Consider the following 26881-nt stretch of genomic DNA (forward strand, 5'->3'; position numbering starts at 1 on the left):
CAGACCCCAGAGGTGAACGACAGCCCCCCTGTCACACCGAGGACTGATGTCACTCACCCACAACTTGGATGATGTCCGCCAGCAACACTCCATCCGTCACATCTTGCTGCAGGTCTTTAATCAGACGCTTGTGCCCAGATTTTGCCAGGTAGTGGTTTGCCCAGTCCGTGTAAATCTGAAAGAAGAGAGAAACACTTGAGTGAGGCTCGGATACGTCTCCCCCCGATTATGCAGACAGGACCCAGAAGAGTGAGGGCCATTAACATTCAGGAGAGGCTTCTAATCTACATTCGCTCTCCAGTACCAAGTGCTTGTCTTCTCGGGGGCTCGCGGACATTGCAGCTCTGGATGAGCGCGGCTCTACCATCCTCGGCCGGCGGGGCCTGCAGGACATTGTTGGGGAGATTAGCAGCTCTGTATAGTGCGAACGTGTTTGTTTTCAAACTCCCCAATCACCACATTGGCCGCTGCTGTGACCCCACACGCTGAGCCCCCCACACTGATCCGGCAGCACAAAGCCTGACTGCTCCTGCCAGCAGCTGCCCCTCCACCGGCAGGTACAGGAAGCATGGCAGGTCCTGGCCCATAATGGAGGGTTATACTGTCACCTTACCTATCTGACGATGGTCCTTTATAGTAATAGTAGCCCCATCATAGCTCAGCTAAGCACGCATAGTGATCCCTAGGAAGCAGTAATAAGGGGTCTTACATCCTCCTAGACGTCAGGAGACATTTCTGGTGTTCTCAGGGAAAAGCTTGTGGGGGCCGCACCAGGAATGTGCCAGGGTCCGGCCATCCTTCTCTACAGTCACTGATTGTGCAAATATTTACCCACTAAACACAATTACACCCTGACAGGGCGGCAAGGGACGGTTTATGGTTGGCGTAAAGCTGGCTGTAAATAGGAAAGTGACGCAGCCTCTGTACACACATCACACACATAGAAGACCACCATTACTGTAGCCAAGGCGGAGGTAAAGCCCACCGTGTACCAGGCCTGTGATACAATATACATTGCCTGCGTCAGAGTATACAGATATATATCAAGAATCCATACAATACCCATGCCTGCTACTACAGGTCACAGCTCCCACAAGACTGACACCCTCCCCTACTGAAATACTTTGTGCTGCTGAGACACTGCAAACCTCGACTACGGTCTGTGATCTCCCACTATTCTTCACATGAAAGTGATGATTGTGTAAGTCTTTCCCTCAACACAGCCCGCTCTCCTGAAATACTCTGCGCTGCTAATGAACCTGCTACTTTGATCAGACCCTGATCTCTTATTTGTCTCAATTCACACGTCACATCACCTGCCGCCCTGCCATTCCCAACATCATAACAAGTGTGACCAGCTCACTGCCCTCCATGCTCTTCTCCTGAAATACTCTGTGCTGTTAGTAAACCTGCCCTTTAGGTCATTAATCTCTAATCTCCTCATCTCTATTCACATCATATCGCCATCACATGCCGACCTCATCAACGTCATAACATGAGTGGACAGCATACTGCCCTTAAATCTTCTCCTGAAATACTCTGTGCTGCTTTTTTGACCATTAATCCCAATAACCTCCTATTCATCTCCCTTCCTCTATTCGCATCGTGTCCCCGACACACGCCACCCTGTCGTTCTTACACACTTCTTCTGAAACGCTCTGTGCTGCTGGGAACCCTGCTCCTTCCACTATATAAATCTTAATCTGTGTTTTCCCCATTTCCGCCCTCCGTCCATGTTATTTGCAGGCAACTACTACATGCATAGCAGAGCTAACATTGCTCACACCTGACCGCTGAGCAATGACTACTATGATAAAGGCATGAATCATGTCGGTCTCTAACCCTGAAGATAAAAGCGATGTAGGATGAAAGCGACACACTACCAGACGTGTGTCAGCTCCGGCAGCAGGTAATGCAGCCGCCCGGTATACCACCTGCCAGGAAAGCCCAAAAATGAGTCACGATCATTCACCTTGTCTAGAGTAGGAATCGCAGGCGCTTCATTGTTTCACTTTACGGTGCGCTGTAGCTTTAAGGCGTGTGTATATATTTTCAGGGAGTGATGTCATATAATGTCGCCGGAGTCACGGGTGACAATACACGGATGGCAGCAGTGATGGTCTACGGTCATTATACAGTGACTGATCTCCCCCTCCAAAAAAAAAAAAGCTCCTAAAAAGTGTCATGTTCCTGTAACAAATCCTCACAGCATGAAAACACATTCTCCTGGCGACAGTCATCGTGTGCAGCGTGGTCTGACTCAGGCTCTGATGATTCAGCCCCCATGTCAGGACCCCCATGCCCTGTACAGGGGGCGCAGCCCGCTCCTCTATTGTCAGCTGACAGGGCCTGTCACAACGCTCAGCCCCATGAATACGAATGACGGATCCACAGCCCATTGTGGGGAAGGGGAAAGGTCACGGAGCGGCGGCCACTTCCAAGAAATCACGTCAGTAATGACCTTATGGGCTAATGGCCAAATTGTGCCGCTCTATATGAAGCCTGGCGCGCAGGCAACGGAGAGCTTGTGTCACGTACGGATGTAGCAGAGCCGAGCTCCTTGTGGGCGCACAATAAGCACATGTGTTTGTAAAGATGGATTAACATGTACTAAATGTCCCCAAATTACAAGAATCATTACAGTAACATTCTGCTAATCTGGCATCCAATAATCTAGAACCTCAGGCTCCAGTGTTGAGATATTAAGCAGATTTTCTGTCCCTCTTTTGTGGCCACACTTTGAATCCAGAAACAGCGCCATTCTTGCCCATAGGCCGTGCCTGGCAAAAAAAAAAAGCGTTTTATTCACCCTCCCCGGGTTTAGCACTGAGTCTCCGCTGCCGCGCTGGCTTCACTTCAATAGCACTGCAGCCAATCACTGAGCTCGGCGGCTCTGCCACAGTTGACAGAGTTGAGCTCACGGATTGGCTGCAATGCAATCAATGTGAAATCAGCGCTGCAGACAATAATATGCACCAGGAGCAGGTAACTCAGCGCTGGACCCGGGGAGGATGAGTAAAGCTTTTTTTTATGTTTAAAACTGCAGCTAGGAGACAGGTGTTTTTCGGAAACAAGAAAACCCCTTCCTTTCACGCAAATGCCCCTGCCCATAATGCAGTTTTTTTTACGAATAAAACATGTATGCATTATAGTCTACATGTCCAGGTTTTGGGCGATTTGGGTGCTTGAGCCTACTATAAAAAAAAAAAGATCTTTGTTTTTGTTCCAAATCACAGGTCAAACTTGCAAATGCAAGTCAATGGATCTGTGGAGAAAAAAAACAAAAACCTTCCAGCGCTCAGATGCCATTCATGTGATATATAAGTGCTGGCTGTTTTTTCACTATTTATTAATCAATGAGAATATTGGAAATTTTCTTATGCAAATGTGAAAAAACAGATGCCAAACTGATGATTTAAATAATTTAAAATCGGCACGCGAATCCCCTGCTATTCTACAGCAAAAAGTCAAAAAGAAGTGGAACTGGGCAGGATGGCGGGACCTTTTAGTTCGTTGCCATTTAAGAATCTAAGAATCTCGCCTTTAGGTATCGTTCCCAAAAAAAGAGCCAGGAAAATATCGGCTAATACATCACCTTTCCTACCCAAAAGGCGCGATACCCGCGGAAGAGTCATCAGTAACCCACTCTTCTTTTGACAGGGCTGTCGAGCTCATGCGCGCAGCTGGGCCCGGTGCCCTGCTGGCAAAAATCCGACATAGAGTCAGCCTTCCGCCTTTTGCCCGTTCACCCGGAATGTTTTAATTTATTAGGCTGTGAGGTGGACAGGCTATTTTACTTCGATATGTGCCTACCAATGGGCTGCTCCATTTCCTGTCATTACTTCGAGCTTTTCAGCACCTTTCTAGACTGGGTATTACGATACGAAACCGCTAGCAACTCAACGATTCACTACCTCGACGATTTTTTGTTCGCCGGTCCCGGGAACTCCAGACTCTACTCCTTTCTTCTCCAAAAGTTTAAGTTTTCAGCCGGAAAATTCGGAGTACCACTCTCACCGGATAAAACAGTCGGCCTTTGTAACGTTTTGCCTTTTCGCGGTATTGAAATAAACACCAATGCAATGGTGTTTCGATTACTAGCTGATAAACTGCAAAAAACTCTGCAAATGGTTAAAAAATTGCTATGAAGCAAAAAAAAAAAAAAAAAAAAAAAAAAAAAGCCGACTATCACTAGCAATCAAGGGCATAGCCCAGCCGAGCCACAGAATTAGGCTAAGCCGCTCCCTGAAGGCAGACTTGCTGGTCTGGAGGACATTCCTGGAGGCCTACAATGGGCATACATGCGTTATGGCGCAGGAGACGCCAAGCAAAGATTTAGGCCTAGCGATTGGTTGAAATATTACAGATGGTTTTGCGGCAATCTACAAAGACCAGTGGTGCAAAGGCCAATGGCCTAAACTATGGACCACGGCCGCATAGGCCGTGACCCAGCACTGGTGGAAATTCTGGCAATCGATGTGCGCGGTATAAATCAATAATGAATTAATGCCGAACGAGGCAGTTACTTGAATTGATGCCGAAAAAGGCGGTTACTACAACTATGACGAATCACTAATAAATCAACGCCAAACGAGGTTTTTACGGCAAATGAGAATAAACTACACTGAAGCATGAGTTCCTCCATCAATGGGAGTCACTCTGCCAGAATCAGACAGCGGTGAGTGTTTTCATTTTGGCAAACTCAAGGGTCCTGGGCTCATCGGACGGTGGAACGAGGGTCCCTGAGGTGGACTCTGAGAACGGTGGAATATGGTTTCATAATGCGGACAAGGACCAGTGGTGCAAAGGCCAATGGCCTGAACTACGAACCACGGCGTGACCCATCACTGGAAGAAATCTGGGCAATAGTAACATCAATCGAGCTATGGGGTGCCCAATTGGAAAATATGAGCATCAGAATTACAACCCAACAGCTGAGAACAGCAAAAGCCCTAAACAGCATGTCCTCTTCTTCTCAGCCAGCACTCGCGCTGTTGCGCCGCCTAGCACTATCGTGCGTAAAACACAACATCTGTTGCCGTGCCAGATTTACAGCGAATATAGATGATAAAATTGTTAACTTTCTGTTATCTTCCGATTGGCATGCTTTCAAAGTTTTCCTTCCTTCAGCCATCGGTCCTACAGTCCTCTAGGCCACGGTGGCCAAGCACTGATTCCCTTAATCCGTGCTTCAGTGACATCGGCTACTTGTCTACAGGTCTACGGTAAGGTGTGGGAGGAGTGGTGCTCGCTAACTTAACGAAGACCAGTCAATAGGTGCGACCGGGTGTTAGTAGTACTCTTAGAACGGCTCAGGCGTAGAGGTGAGTCAGGGAAATTAGTGCAGCGTCATCTATCGGGAATAGCTTTCTTCTTTCTGCTGCTGGGGTGGGTGCACGTAAACAAATATTTTTCATCAAGCAAGCCGTTAAGGGCTGGGAAAAGCGTCAACCTAGCCAGGAAGGCCGTCGCCTACTTTCTTTAAGGCCACCGCATGGCATAATTTGCAATATCTTCATCAGCGCGCAAGTCGCAATACGAGGCCACGCTAATATCTGCAGCGTTCGCAATCGCCTTCTTCGGGGCACTTCGCATCAGGGAATTAGTTCCGCAGTCAAAAAGCAGCATCAGTTGGCGGGTAAATCAATGAAGACCTCGTCATAAGCAGCGAAGCTCTGCGCATTAGAGTACGGAGATCCAAATGCGACCCCACCGGGAGGGGGACATGGGTATTGGTCAAGGCATCAGGCGGCCCTATATGCTCTCTAGAAATAGTCGATCACTATACGGTAGTAAGACGTACGGGTAGCTAGAGCGGGGGTATCGGAAGCCGAGGCGCAGAGAATGGGCTGCTGGAAATCTGCATGCTTTGTCAGATACATAAGACCAGACCTGCTTTAACAATTTTTGTCTCTTACAGGTAGCGTTAAGCCCACAGTTTGGGTAGTGGAGCATTCTTTTTGTCTACTGGGCGTACGAAAGAGCCAAACTACGGCCGGGCGGAACAACATTTGGCTTCCCGAAGTTGGACGTCAACGGTAGAGGCATAAGAGGGCTCCGGTGGTGTCAGATCTTCCCGGAGAGGGTCGACATCGCCAAGAGGGCCAAGGGGCTGGTGGTTCTGGTGCTATGTGCTGGAGGCAATGATTTGGGCAAGCAGAAAGGGGGCCGAGCGGTACACAGTAATGTCAACAGACATCGAGCGGTTTGTTTAGTACCAGATATGGTGGTGGTGTGGTACGAGATAATTCCTCGAGCGGTTTGGCACGGAGCCGAGGACGTGAAAGCCATCGAAAAATCAAGAAAAAGGATTAACACAAAGATGTCGAAGATTGTGAGAGAGAATTACAGCATTGTGGTTCACCACCAGGAGCTAGAAGGGAACAATTTAGCTTTACTAAGACCGGACGGCATCCACTTCACGGACATCGGGCTCGACATATTCTTGACGACAGGTTTGCAGGATGGGATTGAACAGGCTCTAATGCTGCTGTGTGGGGGTCGGAGTCCTGTGTAGGTCATACACATGATCCTCCGTGGCGGTAGGTAGAGGGGGGCAAAGGTTCGTAACCTCTCATCGGCTTGCTGGCCCAGCGGTCGTCGGCTGGGGGCCTTCAGCAATGAGTGCGTCGCGATGTGTAATTGCCCTTCTCTACTTTGCAAACAATAAACTGTGACCGACCTGTTCAACCCATCCAGGTTTGTTGGTGTCTTATTACGGAATGGTGGGACGGGGGAAGGCACTGGTTACGACACACGGGTGTCTGCAGTCTGGTAGGCACGGCACTGTATAAGGAATGTGTCTCTGACTGCAGAGCCCCTAAGGGATAGCTAGAGGGGAAATCTGTGCAGTGCCCAATTCCCCCCTCCCACTACTTCCCCAGGTGAGGTCATGATTGGGACGCCCAGCGGACCAACCGGGGAGAAGAGGTGAGTCAGGCCACACCCTCAGGGGTTAAATTCTAGCGACGGGACCAGGTTCTCCCTCTTTCTCCCCGGCTGACCCTTGGAAGCTGTTGACGACAGAGTCCCCCTCACGGATGTGAATCAGGTTATTAGCACCTCGCAGATCTAATTTGGTAAATATCCTTGCTCCCCGTAGCCTATCAAAAAGCTCAGAAATCAGGGGCAGCGGGTACTTATGTATAAACAGCTGTTATGTAAAAATGTATAATAATAATAATGATGAAAAACACACGGACAAAACGGAATAAAGCTGGATCCATGACATTGATGACAGAAGAAAAAAAAAAAAAAAGAGGCCTGACATATAGGTCTGGACAGAAAGCACATGAGCAAGAAAAAGGTTTGTGTGGATAAGCCTATAGCAGTGATCTCCAACATGTGGCTCTCTGGGCATGCTGGGAGTTGTTGCTTCACAACAACTGGAGAGCCACAGTTTGGAGACAAGAACAGTCAAAAGGCACAAAAAATGCACTAAACTGAACAAAAACCTTGACAACAATGCCATCAGTCAAGATATGTCTACAGAAGATATTATGATACTTGTAGTCCTACATAAAGTAGGTAATGACAGACAAGACGCACGGATAACACAGAGCTTACTCTTTTATAATGGTTGAAGGAACTTTTACTTCCATTCCGTTCAGGGAGCCAGAACCTCAGGCTAGCTGGCATGGTCGGGCACAGGAGACCGCCTGCTTCTCGGGGGAGCCCTCGCTCAGATACTGAGGTCTTCCAGTGGGTCAGGGTAATTTTAGCCCTATGCTGTGAGCAATCAGATCCCGTTACACTTCAGGGTCCTGGGATTAGACTGAGTGGGCAGTTTTCCCTCCCTGATGTTCTCTCTGCCGTCTGCTGATGAGTGACACAACTTTTCCTATAGCATTCATGTGTCTGCAAGAGTGTGCAATCCGTAGGATGGAGGTCGTCGCCATTTACCGGCCTCCTGTGCACCAACCATGGAGCCCTCTACACGTTAGTTCAGATTTTGCAGCAAGGCCAGTGATTGCCCCATAAATGGTAGGCAAGTCTGAAGGTACCTTTACACTAAACGACTTACCAACGATCACGACCAGCTATACGACCTGGCCGTGATCGTTGGTAAGTCGTTGTGTGGTCGCTGGGGAGCTGTCACACAGACAGCTCTCTCCAGCGACCAACGATCAGGGGAACGACTTCGGCATCGTTGAAACTGTCTTCAACGATGCCGAAGTCCCCGGGTAACCAGGGTAAACATCGGGTTACTAAGCGCAGGGCCATGCTTAGTAACCCGATATTTACCCTGGTTACCATTGTAAAAGTAAAAAAAAACCAAAAAAATAAACAGTACATACTCACATTCCGATGTCTGTCACGTCCCCCGGCGTCAGCTTCCCGCACTGACTGTGTCAGCGCCGGCCGTAAAGCAGTGCACAGTGGTGACATCACCGATGTTTACCCTGGTTACAAGTGAACACACACGCCGATCCAGCGATGACAGCGGGTAATCAGCGACCAAAAAAAGGTCCTGATCATTCCCCAGCGACCAACGATCTCCCAGTAGGGGCTTGATCGTTGGTCGCTGTCACACATAACGATTTTGTTAACGATATCGTTGCTACGTCACAAAAAGCGTGACGTTGCAACGATATCGTTAACGAAATCGTTATGTGTGAAGGTACCTGGAGTCTCACCTTACATGCCACGATGCCATCAGTTCACCAGTATAGAAACTTAGTGCTTGTATTAGTTCTATGGCAGGTTCACACAAAAATGTGTCTAAAATTTTTTTTCACGCACCTATAGACTTAAATGGGAGATACTGATCTGAATTATGGAGGAAAATCATGCATGCTGCCATGTTTTTCATTGATCAATAAAAAAACAAAACACTCATCTGCACGGCCCCATTGAATAACATTGTTCCGAGTGCTGTCCGTTTTTTTTTTCTTTTCATGGACTGCACGTGGACCGAGAATATGGTGGCGTGAACGAGCCCTAAGACAGATCTGTGTGATTTTTTTTTTTTTTAGTCTTTACTGACTTCCAGAGGAAAGAAAAAATAATAGGCAAGCACATAAAGGCATCACATCAGGCTTGCCATTATTTTTCCTTTTTTGTTTTAGAATATGTAGCACATAGATTGCAAACAATAAAGGTAACAAACAAACATCCGATGTAAGGCCATTATGTACGGCCATGTTCAGATGCTGATTTTCAAGAAAAGCTGCAGTTTTCTACTATAGAGATGCAGTGTGGACCACTGGCAATCTACACATACTGAACCATGTGAGCGCACACATCCAAAAATAAAATACCACGTTATGTACCCTGTAAGGGCTCCCGCAGAAGAGAGGATGTCCGGTCCCAGTGCGATCCAACATAACATCGGATCAGGCTTGGACCAATGTTATTCTATGGGGCCGTGCACATGTCTGATATTTTCCTTGGACAGAGCCGATCGCAGTATGTCCGAGTTTGATCTGATATTCGGACTGCACTTGGCCAAGCAAGTCAGTGAGTGCGAGATAAACATGGGACTGCACTTGGATGACATCTGAGTGCAGTCCAATTTCCACGGATGGACACAATGGAGAAGATGGAGTCTTTTTTTCTATCACCTGAGAGAATAATATCATACTCTGATCAGAGAGTGATTAGCATAATTAGCCTGATTCTCAGGGATGAGAAAACATACTGTGGGTTGTAGCCATTGCAATCTCTATTTACACCTACAGCATCACTTTTTTTGCATTTTTTTCTAGCCCTAGTAAATTGCAGCTAAGAGTTTGCTACAATGTATCAGGACAGGTAAAATGTATCTGTCTGGATCCCAGCAGTTGTGTATATTGGATACAATTGTAGCAATTTATCAGCTGTGCGAAGAAAACCTCCAGAACTGATATAGGAAGAGAATGATTTCCTCGCCCGGTTCCGGCAGGTCGCAGCTCTCGCTCTTTACACGATTGACCTTATTACAAACGTCTCATACAATTACACGTGAATCCCACCAATGAAGAAAACCGCTTGGGTTTCTTCACAACAATTAGGCGATTCCATTTTGAGACCTGTTAAACGTAATGTAATAAGCCGCTGATTTGCCATCTGTTCAACAGATGTATTGCTTATTACGGTCTGTCTGCGAGCGTGGTTATCGCAATCTAGCTTGTTCTGCAGGGATCTTCAAGGTGAGAGCAAACAGGAGCTAGTGCCAAAGATGAAAACGGCCAACGTCTGATAATCCGGAGTCCGAGACATTGTGCCAGATTATCAGAGATATGCAAAGAATGGTAGCAGCGTCATTATGGTTTTGGATCACTGTGTCCTCAGTATATGGTCCGAGTGTCCTCACTACATGGTCAGTGCGTCCGTTTTTACCATCAGTGCGTTAATGTGTCCGTTCTTGCCATCAGTGAGTAATCAATGTCCATTTTTACCAGTGTGTTATTAGTGTGTCCTTTTTTACCCCCAGGGTGTTATTATTGTGTCCGTTTTTACCATCAGTATACGTTTTTACCATCAGCGTGTTATTAGTGTGTGTCTGTTTTTACCATAAGTATGTTATTAGTGTGTGTCCGTTTTTACCATCTGTGTGTCTGATTTTACCATCAGTGTGTTATTATTCTGTCCGTTTTTACCATCCGTGTGTCATCAGTGTGTCCATTTGTAACATCACTGTGTTATTAGTGTGTCCGTTTTTACCATCAGTGTGTCCGTTTTTACCATCACTGTATCCATTTTTACCAGAGCGTCAGTGTGTTATTAGTGTGTCTGTTTTTACCATCAGGGTGTTATTATTGTGTCCGTTTTTACCATCAATGTGACGGTTTTTACCATCAGAGTGTTATTATAGTGTCCATTTTACCCTCAGTGTGTCATCAGTGTCCGTTTTTACCCTCAGTGTGTCAGTTTTTACCATTGGTGTGTTATCAGTGTATCCGTTTTTACCATCGGTGTGTCATCAGTGTGTCATCGGATGGATAAAGAAATAAGCGAATTACAAAGCTTCTCCTATGCTTTGCAATGTTAAACACGTAATGCACACGGATAGTACACAGATGCCATCTGTGTGCTGCACGTGCTTTTCACAGACCCATAGACTTGTATTGGCTCTTTTCATCCATGATACGGGAAAAAAACGGACATGTGAACAGCTGCATAGATTACAATGGATACGTGTAACACGAAAGTCTGAAGGATGTGTTTCTATTGTCTGATGGAGGTTGATTAAAAGCCTGTTTAAATAGGCCGAGCGCACTTCCCATAGGTACAAAATGAACATTAATAAAAGGTTCTATGCGCAGAGAATATAATTTGTTCCGACAGCACGGGGCAATGTGATAACAAGAGCGTCAATTTTTAAGCAAGAAGAAAAATAATTTCACCAAGCGAACAAGCGTTTTGATCATTCGTCAGATGTTCATACCTGTCTACACCTGGCCTATTTTCTACTACATCTTTACATTGGCCAGGAATGCTCATCACACTTAGGGCTCATTTCCACTTGAGAGAAAAAAAACAGTCGGATTTACGGACTGAAAAAACGGAGGTAAACAATGCGAGAGTCATGCGATTTTTTATCGCAACATCCGTATGCAATGCGATTTTAACATGAGCTTTTATATACATCAGTTCTCTGACATTTGCACATCGTTTTACAACATTATATTCTTCAAAACACACACATTCTATCTATATATATATATATATATATATATATCAGTGAGACACACATTATATATATATATATATATATATATATATATATATATATATATATATATATACATACACACACACTAGATTGTGGCCCGATTCTAACGCATCGGGTATTCTAGAATATGCATGACCCCGTAGTATATGGACAATGATGATTCCAGAATTCGCGGCACTCTGTTCCTGTCGCTGATTGGTCGAGGCAACCTTTATGACATCATCGTCGCCATGGCAACCATTATGACATCTACGTCGATACTGTGCCCGTCGCTGAATCAGAAACGTGAGATGTCTACGTCCTTTATGACATCATCGTCGCTGTGCCCGTTGCTGATTGGTCGAGGCCTGGCGGCCTCGACCAATCAGACGCGGAATTTCCACGTCCTTTATGACATCATCGTCGCTGTGCTCGTCGCTGATTGATTGGTCGAGGCCTGGCGGCCTCGACCAATCAGAGACGCGGGATTTCTACGTCGATGCTGTGCCGGTCTCTGATTGGTCGAGGCCTGACGGCCTCGACCAATCAGAGAGCCGGGATTTCCAGGACAGACAGACAGACAGACGGAAAAACCCTTAGACAATTATATATATAGATATATATATCTATATATATTTTTTTTTTAATACATAATACTGGGGGTAGATGTTTTAGCTGGGGGGGGGCAATAACCATGGTCCCTCTCCAGGCTATTAATATCTGCCCTCAGTCACTGGCTTTACCACTCTGACATGGAGAAAATTGCGCGGGAGCCCACGCCAGTTTTTTTCCATGATTTAACGCTTTATTTTAACACCTAGAGCCCCCAAATTTTACACACAGACACTTCTTACATTATTAATGAGGAATACAAAAATAATAAGGGATATGAGATGGTTTACTGTATGTAAACCAGGTCTCATATCCTGTCGGGTTTGATAAGGAGATAGCAAAAGCCGGCAATTGAATTACCGGCTTTTCTGCTATCTAGCTCTGTATCTACTATATAATTGTCTAAGGGTCACTTCCATCTTTCTGTCTGTCACGGATATTCATTGGTCGCGGCCTCTGTCCGTCATGGAATCCAAGTCGCTGATTGGTCGCGGCAAACCAGCCACGACCAATCAACGACGGGCACAGACCGGAAGAAAATGGCCGCTCCTTCCTCCCCGCAGTCAGTGCCTGGAGCTCGCATACTCCCCTCCGGTCACCGCTCACACAGGGTTAATGCCGGCGGTAACGGACCGCGTTATGCCACGGGTAACGCACTCCATTACCGCCGCTATTAACCCTGTGTTCTCAACTTTTTACTATTGATGCTGCGAGACCGCTAAGTCATCTGGCTAATTTCGCAATGCATCCTGGGAACGGAAGATGGCGGCAGCCTCGCATCGGGACAGCTTCGCTGGATTGGATCCTGGCGGATGAGTATAGCACTATTTTTTTTTTTTAACAGGGATATGGTGCCCACACTGCTATATACTAAGTGGGCTGTATTATATACCGCGTGGCTGCTATATACTACCTGGCCAGTGTTACATACTATGTGGGCTGTGTTATGTACTGCGTGGGCTGTGCTAGATATTACGTGGCCACTGTTATATACTGTGTGGGCAGTGTGATATACTACGGGACTGGACAATATACTATGTGACTGGGCAATATACTACGTGGCTCTGTGCTGTATACTATGTCGCCGGGCAATATACTATGTGGCTCTGTGCTGTATACTACGTCGCTGGGCAATATACTAAGTCCCTGGGCAATATACTACGTCCCTGGGCAATGTACTACGTCACTGGGCAATATACTACGTGGCTGGGCAATGTACTACGTCGCTGGGCAATATATACTACATGGCTGGGCAATATACTACGTGGACGGACATGCATATTCTAGAATACCCGATGCGTTAGAATCGGGCCACCATCTAGTATATATATCCTGTAGAAGGACGTAGATCTGGGGATTTATTATGATGGAATATAGGCTGAACTGGATGGACAAATGTCTTTTTTCGGCCTTACTAACTATGTTACTATGTATATACAGTGGGGCAAAAAAGTATTTAGTCAGTCAGCAATAGTGCAAGTTCCACCACTTAAAAAGATGAGAGGCGTCTGTAATTTACATCATAGGTAGACCTCAACTATGGGAGACAAACTGAGAAAAAAAAATCCAGAAAATCACATTGTCTGTTTTTTTAACATTTTATTTGCATATTATGGTGGAAAATAAGTATTTGGTCAGAAACAAAATTTCATCTCAATACTTTGTAATATATCCTTTGTTGGCAATGACAGAGGTCAAATGTTTTCTGTAAGTCTTCACAAGGTTGCCACACACTGTTGTTGGTATGTTGGCCCATTCCTCCATGCAGATCTCCTCTAGAGCAGTGATGTTTTTGGCTTTTCGCTTGGCAACACGGACTTTCAACTCCCTCCAAAGGTTTTCTATAGGGTTGAGATCTGGAGACTGGCTAGGCCACTCCAGGACCTTGAAATGCTTCTTACGAAGCCACTCCTTCGTTGCCCTGGCGGTGTGCTTTGGATCATTGTCATGTTGAAAGACCCAGCCACGTTTCATCTTCAATGCCCTTGCTGATGGAAGGAGGTTTGCACTCAAAATCTCACGATACATGGCCCCATTCATTCTTTCATGTACCTGGATCAGTCGTCCTGGCCCCTTTGCAGAGAAACAGCCCCAAAGCATGATGTTTCCACCACCATGCTTTACAGTAGGTATGGTGTTTGATGGATGCAACTCAGTATTCTTTTTCCTCCAAACACGACAAGTTGTGTTTCTACCAAACAGTTCCAGTTTGGTTTCATCAGACCATAGGACATTCTCCCAAAACTCCTCTGGATCATCCAAATGCTCTCTAGCAAACTTCAGACGGGCCCGGACATGTACTGGCTTAAGCAGTGGGACACGTCTGGCACTGCAGGATCTGAGTCCATGGTGGCGTAGTGTGTTACTTATAGTAGGCCTTGTTACATTGGTCCCAGCTCTCTGCAGTTCATTCACTAGGTCCCCCCGCATGGTTCTGGGATTTTTGCTCACCGTTCTTGTGATCATTCTGACCCCACGGGGTGGGATTTTGCGTGGAGCCCCAGATCGAGGGAGATTATCAGTGGTCTTGTATGTCTTCCATTTTCTAATTATTGCTCCCACTGTTGATTTCTTCACTCCAAGCTGGTTGGCTATTGCAGATTCAGTCTTCCCAGCCTGGTGCAGGGCTACAATTTTGTTTCTGGTGTCCTTTGACAGCTCTTTGGTCTTCACCATAGTGGAGTTTGGAGTCAGACTGTTTGAGGGTGTGCACAGGTGTCTTTTTATACTGATAACAAGTTTAAACAGGTGCCATTACTACAGGTAATGAGTGGAGGAAAGAGGAGACTCTTAAAGAAGAAGTTACAGGTCTGTGAGAGCCAGAAATCTTGATTGTTTGTTTCTGACCAAATACTTATTTTCCACCATAATATGCAAATAAAATGTTAAAAAAACAGACAATGTGATTTTCTGGATTTTTTTTTCTCAGTTTGTCTCCCATAGTTGAGGTCTACCTATGATGTAAATTACAGACGCCTCTCATCTTTTTAAGTGGTGGAACTTGCACTATTGCTGACTGACTAAATACTTTTTTGCCCCACTGTACATACGTGTCTCACTGATACTGATTATTTTTATATATATATATATATATATATATATATATATATATATATATATATATATATATATATATATATATATATATATATATATAAATAATCAGTGAGACACGTATGTATGTATGTACATATATCTACCTATACTATGTGTAGACATTTATTTTATCTATTGTACTCTAACCTGTCAGTGTGATTTTACTGTACACCGCACTGAATTGCCAGCTTTTCAAAGGACACCGATGCGTAAAAATCGGACAGCACTTGCAAGGTCCGAGTGCTGTCCGATTTTTCTCGCACCCATTGACTTACATTGCCGAGTCTCGTCCGAGAATCGCAGCATGCTGCGATTTTTGTCTCAGTCCGATTTCAGCTGAGGAAAAAAAAAAAAAAAATTGCAGATGAGATGTCACCCATTGAATAACATTGGTCCTAGTGCAATCCGATTTTTTATCGGATTGCACTCGTCCGTTTTTCTCGCAAGTGGAAATGAGCCCTAATCGACCTGCAGTAATGCACCATCAGATCGGATTCATACGTCAGTGCCAGGCCCGAACCCAACAGCCTCACATATGTATCGGGATAGGAGTCCAGGGACCAGTCCATACTTTGACCATGAATCATAGGTGTGTGAATTAGGCCTGCGGGGATGTATGTTCAACTGAATAAGAAAAATAAATGCATTTTTTGTAGAGTTTTTTTAATGCATTTTTTGTATATATGGTAGGTCATTTTTCTCTGCTTCCATTGATTCAGTGATAAATGGGCACATGAGCATCAGAACTGGACCATGGAGCAGTGGAGGAGAGTCTCCTGGTCTGATCATGTGGACGGCTGGGTTCTGGTGCGTTACTTACGCAGGGAATACATGGCACAAGGCTGCACTATGGGAAGAATAAGATAAAAGGTGGAGGTAATATCATGCTCTGGGCAATGCTTGGTCTTGGCATTATGTGGATGTGGAAAAACAAGTATGATCGGAGAGAATGAGGCTTTAACCTGCTCAGATGCAGACATGTTGCCTCTCGGACCCACTCTGAGCCCCCTCTGGTGCCACATATTCTGCTCCAGTTACATCTAATGATACAAACATGGACTGAGCGAATATAGGAACAAAAAGGTTATTGCAGCGAAGACGTGAAATGATCCCCCTCTTGTAAAAGGAAACAGGAATAAGGTGAATTCCTGAGCAAACACCCTAAGAGGCCTCTAAAACCCTTGTGCTAACTCTGGAAGTAGCCGGCGGTAGCTGAAGGAGAAGTGGTCGGGAGTAGTTAAAATGAGCAGTCTTTAGTCACATCTGACTGATCAAAGGCGCCCTTGTTTCAAAGCCCATTGCTGACACTAAAGATCCTTATCAAACCTGGGCTGCAAGGTTGGGCTGGGGAGAAGACCCCAACAGGAAGGAGCAGGAGATCTCCAGGACCCTTTCACCCAGTGAGGCCTGATTACAAGTGATCTCTCCACTAATCCTCAGACCACTTCAAAGGGAAGTTTTGGGCTGGAGCTCAGGACATTGTTGTGGGATTAGTACAAGTTCATGTCTAAACTCGCTCGTATCAAAATGTACTTTATATTAAAATCATCAAACGCCAAAACTCTAATGTGCAGCCACCCAGAAGCGCTACATCCGGAAAAGGTATTCTAGGGCCATGACGGTACCACATCGCTGGATCTCCGCTATTAAGCTGGTTTAGACTCCAGCCAGGGCAATCCTGTAGCCAGCCTTACATTCTAGTGGCCCAGCAATATGGACGTTCATAGACTCCTTTCTAAGCCATGTTGGCCACCTGGCTTCAGGGTAGTCAAAGGAAATGACCCACATTTTACGTATGGCCATCCTGGCAGACTAAGCATAAATTGGAGATTGAACTTTCCGCTCTATTACTTATTATTTGGGGAGTGGGACTTTGGAAACAAGTTGAATACTTGTAACGAGTTATCCAGGACGGCGGGGTCCTCACTTGTACAATGGGGTCTAGTCACAACGTCTGATAACAGTTCTTTTTAAACTCTTTTGCTGAAATTACACTGTAACTTTTATGATGTAATAAAGCAGCTCCTGAGTGTTACCCAGACAGCAACTATGACCGGCGATATCCCCTTATCTCTATGGCTTCCTCTTCAGCAGTTTTTTTATGATCTATTTGAATTACTTGTGCTAAAGGTTCTCGGAGGAACTGGACGTTTTCAAGAGATCAGCCGATTATGGGCCGCATGGTGGCTCAGTGGTTAGCAATGTAGCTTTGCAATGCTGGGGTCCTGGGTTAAAAACATGTCCAAGGATAAGATCTACTAGGAGTTTGTATGTTCTTCCATGTTTGCGTGGGTTTCCTCCGGGTTCTCCAGCTTCCTCCCACACTCCAAAGACATACTGATAGGGATTCTAGATTGTGAGCCCCAATGAGGACAGTGATGATAATGTCTGTAGAGCGCGGTGGAATTAATGGTGCTGTATACCACAAGTAAAATGTTTACATTTTAGGATATGTATGGTGGAGTCATGATTCTCTCATCCCCAACCTCAGATGTCAGGAGAAAGATGAATCAGGCTTGTTCGACAAATAATCAAGAAAGGTCACTGAATATTTGCTTCATATGGGCCTCCAGGACATCCTTACTACTAATAAACAGGTCATAAGTGCAAAGGGCAGCGATATGAGGACACTTGGGGTACATGATGTGACACCGACACCTGGGGTACATGATGTGACACCGACACCTGGGGTACATGATGTGACACCGACACCTGGGGTACATCATGTGACACCGACACCTGGGGTACATCATGTGACACCGACACCTGGGGTACATCATGTGACACCGACACCTGGGGTACATCATGTGACACCGACACCTGGGGTACATCATGTGACACCGACACCTGGGGTACATCATGTGACACCGACACCTGGGGTACATCATGTGACACCGACACCTGGGGTACATCATGTGACACCGACACCTGGGGTACATCATGTGACACCGACACCTGGGGTACATCATGTGACACCGACACCTGGGGTACATCATGTGACACCGACACCTGGGGTACATCATGTGACACCGACACCTGGGGTACATCATGTGACACCGACACCTGGGGTACATCATGTGACACCGACACCTGGGGTACATCATGTGACACCGACACCTGGGGTACATCATGTGACACCGACACCTGGGGTACATCATGTGACACCGACACCTGGGGTACATCATGTGACACCGACACCTGGGGTACATCATATGACACCTGGGGTACATCATGTGACACCTGGGGTACATCATGTGACACCTGGGGTACATCATGTGACACAGACACCTGGGGTACATCATGTGACACCGACACCTGGGGTACATCATGTGACACAGACACCTGGGGTACATGATGTGACACAGACACCTGGGGTACATCATGTGACACAGACACCTGGGGTACATCATGTGACACCGACACCTGGGGTACATCATGTGACACCGACACCTGGGGTACATGATGTAACACCGACACCTGGGGTACATGATGTAACACCGACACCTGGGGTACATGATGTAACACCGACACCTGGGGTACATGATATGACACCCACACCTGGGGTACATGATGTGACACCGACACCTGGGGTACATGATATGACACCCACACTTGGGGTACATGATCTGACACTTGGGGTACATCATGTGACACTGACACTTGGGCATGGACAATGACAGCTGAAGGCCCCCGTACAAATTAGATAAATGTTGGCCAAGCATGCCTATTTCCGGTGAATCAGCCGACAATCCGATGTGTATTTCAGCCTATAAATTTCCCTGGACAGATGATTGGAGGACCCAGTTCCTTATGTTTTCTGGACAGATAAACCGATGCCATAGGTGTCTTTGAGCAATTTTCTAGCCTAATGAACATACAAAAATGTCCATTGAAAACACAAGACTGCTCAATCGAACCAATTGTTCAGGTATATTGGGCATTCGGAAGAAGCAGCTTCATAAACATGATCCAAACCAGTGACTGCACCCACTAAATGCTGGTTTGGGGTGCTGCTCTATCCATTAGTGAGAGGCCGCATAGCAGACCCCTTGTCCCCTACAGGAGTAAGAGGCCATGCACTTTTAGCTCCTCGTTTTGCACCCATTAAATCCACACTACACATTTTTCTAATTTCCGAGGGTCGAGCATCAATTAAACTAAAATCAGCAAATCTATTTTGGCCTCTTGTACAGGAAATAATAATAATAAAAAAAAAACTCTACAAGAACTAAATGGGCATCTCAAGGCCACTTACGACGAACTTAATCTGTGCACACGGCACAACAAAAGAGCCGCCTGCGCCATTGTCAGATGCAATTTAATTAATTTTACAAAGCCCAGCTGCCTCCGCAGTGCGGCCCTTCAGCGAGGCCTCCTACGTGGAGCTAAAAACCAAAGTGTTTGAGCCATCAAAAAATGTGCCCAGAGTATTTTTAAGTCCATAATCCTGTAGCAAAGAAATTCCCGGAAGTCACTCTCTGACTTGTGAGGGATTTCACACAGATTAGTCTAAAAACTGAAAAGTAAGCAGAATGAGTTGAGGGGGAAAAATAGCAAATACTTTCAATTCTAGAGACAAGGAGGCATAATAAAGCGAGTTAGTATTATTTCCAATACGTCTGAGCAGGAACCACGCCTAAAACGTTTGGAAACCTTCCATAGACGCAGCTGATGAGCAGCTCGCAAATATGTCACGGTCAAGACTGCAGCACCATCTGCAGGTATGGTGCACTTGCCCTATACATCCGGAGACCCATCGAAACGTCACCAGCGCCACTCACCCACTGATGAGGAAGTGAACGGAGGCAGCGGACGACTAGGTTTGCAGAAGGTTCGCTATGCAATATTGGCAGAAAAGTGATGGATGGGAGATGTTCCTTCTGGGAACCTGAGATTTTCAATATGTGCTCTCCTTTATCCAGATCTGATAGTATGCGTATAGTTCTGGGTGACACAACAGCATTAAGTCTTCATGCCCCATTATTTTATTTTTTTTACCCCGTCACAGATGTATGACACCAATAGTCATCCATCTCACAGACTAAAATGAAATGTGCCATTACAAAATTACCCATTTACTTAAAACGAGATATTTCTTCATATTTTGTGTGGATTTTTGGATGATTTTTATTTTACTTTATTTTCCACATTACTATCTATATGAATAAAAAAAAAGGCTGAAATCCTGCAGTTTTCACTCCGAGCTGAGTCTCGTAATGGACTGATTCCTCCTGTCTGTACAGATCACTTCTCGGCAGTCAGCCCATTATCAACACAGGCACGTGCCCACAATATTCTCACATGGAAGGGAACTAACATCTCCCGAACGCCCCCATAATCATGTATAGGAAATAAAGAACTCTTATTATGGTAAACATTCCAGGTGATACATTTCCTTTATAAATGTTTATCTGTAGTCAGTCCTAAGTTCTCAGCCCTGTGGAATCTACTTTTAGCCCGATGTGTCCCACCAGGGTTTCATGTCTCCATTTGTCAGTAAGTTGTGGAATATACACATAATGTAAATCCTCATCTGTCAGAGGTGTAAATTCTGCACATGGTTTTCATTCTGTTGGTAAATTCTGTCCGATTTGTGTGAATGAAGCATAAATATAAGGGTATAATAGGACAGTAGGACTTCCTATGACACCCCATGTGCCGATCATTACCTTCCAGGGGTGTTAGCCCAGAAGGCGCAGGGAGATAAGGGTATTACCGAAACATGTGAAATAGGAAGGAGAGGCCGCATGTAAATCACAGCAAGTATCCTGTTCACGACCATAAACCTCGAGACGTTTCCAGCAGGATCAAGTCTTAATTCCTTTACGGTTTAATGTGATCGTTGCTTTCCCGTCCAATGCAAAGAGCTGATCCGGGATATCAGAAAACGTTACCACTCAGGATGTATTAATATTTACACCATATTTCCTGCAGTCGGTCTGGTATGTATGAGGCTTTTTGGTCGGACATTTTTCCCATAAATAAAAAGTTCTTAGTAATTCTAATATCTTCAAATTTCCTGTTCTGTCTACTTTAATCAAAAAACAATTCATCTTTTTTTTTCATAACTCTTCATATCTTGATCACATGTAATTAACAAAATTTGTCAATGTGGGTCAACCATCTTTATTTATGGTGACCTTCTGGCTCTCTCCCAAAAGATGATGGCAACAACTAACTCGGCTAAGATAATATTGAAGACCGTCCCCTGAGGAACTGACCTCAATGATTGAAGTGCACAGCTCAGGATCTGGGTGAACAGAGCTCCTGTCTGAGCGCACTTGGACCGGCGTACAGAGTCTTTGCCTTTCTATTGCATCTGTACTCTGAGCCGTGTGCACTTTTGCTACCCCATCTGAGAGCAACATAATGTAGGGGCAGAGACCCTATTCCCGGCAGCATGTCATTCACTCGGCTGCTTGTCGTAGTTTTGATAAAATCACAGTTTCATCTGTTGTAGATCTAGCAGTTTTCTGATTGCTGAACGCTGTATCACCCTGATCACGCCGATTGGCAGCATTCTGTGTCCACTGTGCATAGGCAGAAAGCTGCTAATGTGTTGGGGGCGGGGTTATGAATATGGAGGACTACATGATACCTTGTCTTTAGTGATAACCTCCTGCTGATAAAACAGCAAGCAGCCCAATAAGTTATACATCACTGGAATCAGGGACTCTTCCTCTACATAATGCTGGTCTCAAATTACATAGCAAAACCTGGTGAAATATTCCCTTTAAGGAAATGTAATATGTCTACCACCTGCAGTACCACCTTTCACCACTAAATAAAGAAAATAAATATCCATAGACATAACAGAAATAGCGCCCCCACTGTATTTGACATGGTGTTAAAATTACTCAAAAGGAGTGAAGTTCAATGAGGAATATCTGATGTAAGGAATAACCCTCAGAAGGGTCAGCTATCGACTATGGCCTAAACCAAGAACATGAATCAGGACCCCTTTAAGACGGCATCCAGAAACTTCCCATCAGTAAGGGGAACTCCAGTCACAGGAGTAACACAACTGTGATAGTGGCCGCCATAAAACTTTTCACCTTGGCTACTATCACTTGTCATAATGCGATCGTTGTTGTGTTTTTATCAGCTATGAAGTCATTATTCCAGTATGCGAGAAACTGACACAAGTGTGAAGTCCACTCCGAAGATGATGGGAGTATTCTACCTCGGTGTGTCACGCTGACTCTACATCTTTTCTATAGCTAAGAAGACTAGAATAATAGAGGGCAGACATTGATGAATTAAAGGGTCTCTCTGCACGGACTGCAGTGTCACAACACTGTACATATTGCGTCCTATCTGCACGGCTGCTTTATTGATTAACCTGCGACAATCCATGCTGGAGCAGCAGCAATGCCCATATGGTTGTAGTAGACACTATGTGATCTCAGCTGGGATGAGCAACTACATAAAACTCCACTAGAGACAAACAAATCCGGGAAAATCACATTTTCTATTATAAAACAATAATCCAGCATTTCAGTCTTGATTGTCCTGGGCCATGTTCACACGTAGCGCATATGCTGCATTTTTCTGTGCAGAAAATCAGCTCTATTTAACAGATCAAGCAAAATGGATGTGATTAAATAGAAACTCCTGACCCCTGTGTATATAAAGACGCCGCTGAACTGTGAATTTTTTTTGGGGGGGGATGTTTTTATCGGGGAACTTGAAAAAAATAAAAAACCTAAGGAACAAACACAGTTGTGTTTTTAAGTGTAGAATCAAATCTTTTCTGTAATAAAAAAAATATATTCAAACCCACAGCGTCAAATCTGCACTACAGGTGAAAACGCAGCAATAATTAGAGTAGGTGATTGCAGATTTTGGTGCATAAAATGTAGATTAAAAAAAACATCAGAAAAAGAGCAAAACATTTTTAGCAAAGAGGGATTTGGGCAGCTATATGGGAGCTTTGATGCTTGAAAAAGGAGAGCATTGTCTGCCAGTAAGTACCCCTCATTATCCTCAGCACATTATATACAATTTATAGTCACGGTATTAATATCATTTTATTATTTTCCAGCATATTGTACATATACTCTCCTTTTTCAAGCATCAAAGCTCCCATATAGCTGCCCAAATCGGCAAATATTCTATAACAAGTGAGTACGGTACATCATATCTTATTCCCTTCTATATATAATTTTTGTATATACCTATTCAATTTGGCATTTTTTAGGTCTGTTGTACCCTCCATTTCATGTAGTTAGCGCGGAGATTATATCCTATTCTTTTTTAGTCCACTCATCCTTTGCAGGTATACGCACAGAGCCTGCTTATATCTCCAGCGGCTTCTGCATTTCCACTTCACCCCTGTCGTTAGTGGTAAGCGCCAGTGGTATCTTTCTGTTTTGTGCATTATTAAGAGCTTTTGGACTGCAAAGGGCCCATATAATGTTCTTATTTAACATTCTCCAAACAAGAAACACAAGAAACCATCTAGGCTACAGCAAATTATTATTACATATCTTGCAATATTTGCTACTCATTAAGGCACGCCATCAATAAAGAAGGGGAAAAAAAAACGAACAAGTGTGTATGTGTCTTCCTGTTATACCAGTACCGTTTCTTCTAGGCAATTACGGTAAGTAACCTAGTATAATATGAGAATGAAAACTTGAGTTTAACTCAAAACTTGCAACTATAACAAAAAGTTCAGTCCAACTTTGCTGCCAGGATCAACTCCATATTGATATTCATTGTATCATGATATGCATAACTACATACACATAAGCAAATGTATTTATCTTCATAATGTGTAGCTGTCTATCCCATACACCCACCTAATGTAGACATTTTCCACCATCTACACCTTTATCCACAAGTAGAGATTGTAAGATATAAAGAGTTCCAAAAGTCACAAATTCTACAAAATTTTAATGGACATCTTCTATTTTGATAGACTGTTTTTTTTTCTTATAGGATTATTGAATTAACTAATGTAATCCATGATTGTAATGCAGGTTATGAGTTACCCATCCAGCCCTTTGCCAGTAAGTTCCTGGCTAAGAACAGAGTTTTTCTATAAAAAAAAAAAATAAATAAAATAAATAAAAATAATATATATATATATATTATAGTCCTAAATATCTTCGTCCAATTCCCTGACCAAACAGATTAGTGGATCAAATGGAATCGGAATAGATATTAACCCCTTCATGACCCAGCCTATTTTGACCTTAAAGACCTTGCCGTTTTTTGCAATTCTGACCAGTGTCCCTTTATGAGGTAATAACTCAGGAACGCTTCAACGGATCCTAGCGGTTCTGAGATTGTTTTTTCGTGACATATTGGGCTTCATGTTAGTGGTAAATTTAGGCCAATAAATTCTGCGTTTATTTGTGATAAAAACGGAAATTTGGCGAAAATTTTGAAAATTTCGCAATTTTCACATTTTTAATTTTTATTCTGTTAAACCAGAGAGATATGTGACACAAAATAGTTAATAAATAACATTTCCCACATGTTTACTTTACATCAGCACAATTTTGGAAACAAAATTTTTTTTTTGTTAGGAAGTTATAAGGGTTAAAATTTGACCAGCGATTTGTCATTTTTACAACGAAATTTACAAAACCATTTTTTTTAGGGACCACCTCACATTTGAAGTCAGTTTGAGGGGTCTATATGGCTGAAAATACCCAAAAGTGACACCATTCTAAAAACTGCACCCCTCAAGGTACTCAAAACCACATTCAAGAAGTTTATTAACCCTTCAGGTGCTTCACAGCAGCAGAAGCAACATGGAAGGAAAAAATGAACATTTAACTTTTTAGTCACAAAAATTATCTTTTAGCAACAATTTTTTTATTTTCCCAATGGTAAAAGGAGAAACTGAACCACGAAAGTTGTTGTACAATTTGTCCTGAGTACGCTGATACCTCATATGTGGGGGTAAACCACTGTTTGGGCACACGGCAGGGCTTGGAAGGGAAGGAGCGCCATTTGACTTTTTGAATCAAAAATTGGCTCCACTCTTTAGCGGACACCATGTCACGTTTGGAGAGCCCCCGTGTGCCTTCAAATTGGAGCTCCCCCACAAGTGACCCCATTTTGGAAACTAGACGCCCCAAGGAACTTATCTAGATGCATAGTGAGCACTTTGAACCCCCAGGTGCTTCACAAATTAATCCGTAAAAATGAAAAAGTACTTTTTTTTCACAAAAAAATTCTTTTAGCCTCAATTTTTTCATTTTCACGTGGGCAACAGGATAAAATGGATCCTAAAATGTGTTGGGCAATTTCTCCTGAGTACACCAATACCTCACATGTGGGGGTAAACCACTGTTTGGGCACATGGTAAGGCTCGGAAGGGAAGGAGCGCCATTTGACTTTTTGAATGAAAAATTATTTCCATCGTTAGCGGACACCATGTCGCGTTTGGAGAGCTCCTGTGTGCCTAAACATTGGCGCTCCCCCACAAGTGACCCCATTTTGGAAACTAGACCCCCCAAGGAACTTATTTAAATGCCTAGTGAGCACTTTCAACTCTCAGGTGCTTCACAAATTGATCTGTAAAAATGAAAAAGTACTTTTTTTTTCACAAAAAAATTCTTTTCGCCTCAATTTTTTCATTTTCACATGGGCAGTAGGGTAAAATGGATCATAAAATTTGTTGGGCAATTTCTCCCAAGTACGTCGATACCTCATATGTGGGGGTAAACCACTGTTTGGGCACTCGGCAGGGCTCGGAAGGGAAGGCGCGCCATTTGACTTTTTGAATGGAAAATTAGCTCCAATTGTTAGCGGACACCATGTCGCGTTTGGAGAGCCCCTGTGTGCCTAAACATTGGAGCTCCCCCACAAGTGACCCCATTTTGGAAACTAGACCCCCCAAGGAACTTATCTAGATGCATATTGAGCACTTTAAACCCCCAGGTGCTTCACAGAAGTTTATAACGCAGAGCCATGAAAATAAAAAATAATTTTTCTTTCCTCAAAAATGATTTTTTAGCCTGGAATTTCCTATTTTGCCAAGGATAATAGGAGAAATTGGACCCCAAATATTGTTGTCCTGTTTGTCCTGAGTACGCAGATACCCCATATGTGGGGGTAAACCACTGTTTGGGCGCACGGCAGGGCTCGGAAGGGATGGCACGCCATTTGGCTTTTTAAATGGAAAATTAGCTCCAATCATTAGCGGACACCATGTCACGTTTGGAGAGCCCCTGTGTGCCTAAACATTGGAGATCCCCCAGAAATGACACCATTTTGGAAACTAGACCCCCAAAGGAACTAATCTAGATGTGTGGTGAGGACTTTGAACCCCCAAGTGCTTCACAGAAGTTTATAACGCAGAGCCATGAAAAAAAAAAAAAATTATTTTCTCAAAAATGATCTTTTAGCCTGCAATTTTTTATTTTCCCAAGGGTAACAGGAGAAATTTGACCCCAAAAGTTGTTGTCCAGTTTCTCCTGAGTACGGTGATACCCCATATGTGGGGGTAAACTACTGTTTGGGCACATGCCGGGGCTTGGAATTGAAGTAGTGACGTTTTGAAATGCAGACTTTGATGGA

The 26881-nt window shown here is 44.3% G+C and overlaps 1 protein-coding gene across 7 annotated transcripts in view; it reads right to left on the bottom strand.

The window, feature by feature from the left end:
• Window positions 1-26881, bottom strand: part of NAV2 (neuron navigator 2) — a 417518-nt gene that overhangs the window by 139776 nt on the left and 250861 nt on the right. For all 7 annotated transcript variants that reach the window (XM_069740400.1, XM_069740396.1, XM_069740398.1 and 4 more), the window contains exon 2: window positions 58-175. In XM_069740400.1, the coding sequence (XP_069596501.1) occupies window positions 58-175 (118 nt within the window). The remainder of the gene's footprint in view (window positions 1-57; window positions 176-26881) is intronic.

This window comes from Ranitomeya imitator, chromosome 9 (genome assembly GCF_032444005.1).
Source record: "Ranitomeya imitator isolate aRanImi1 chromosome 9, aRanImi1.pri, whole genome shotgun sequence".
Lineage (NCBI taxonomy): Eukaryota > Metazoa > Chordata > Amphibia > Anura > Dendrobatidae > Ranitomeya > Ranitomeya imitator.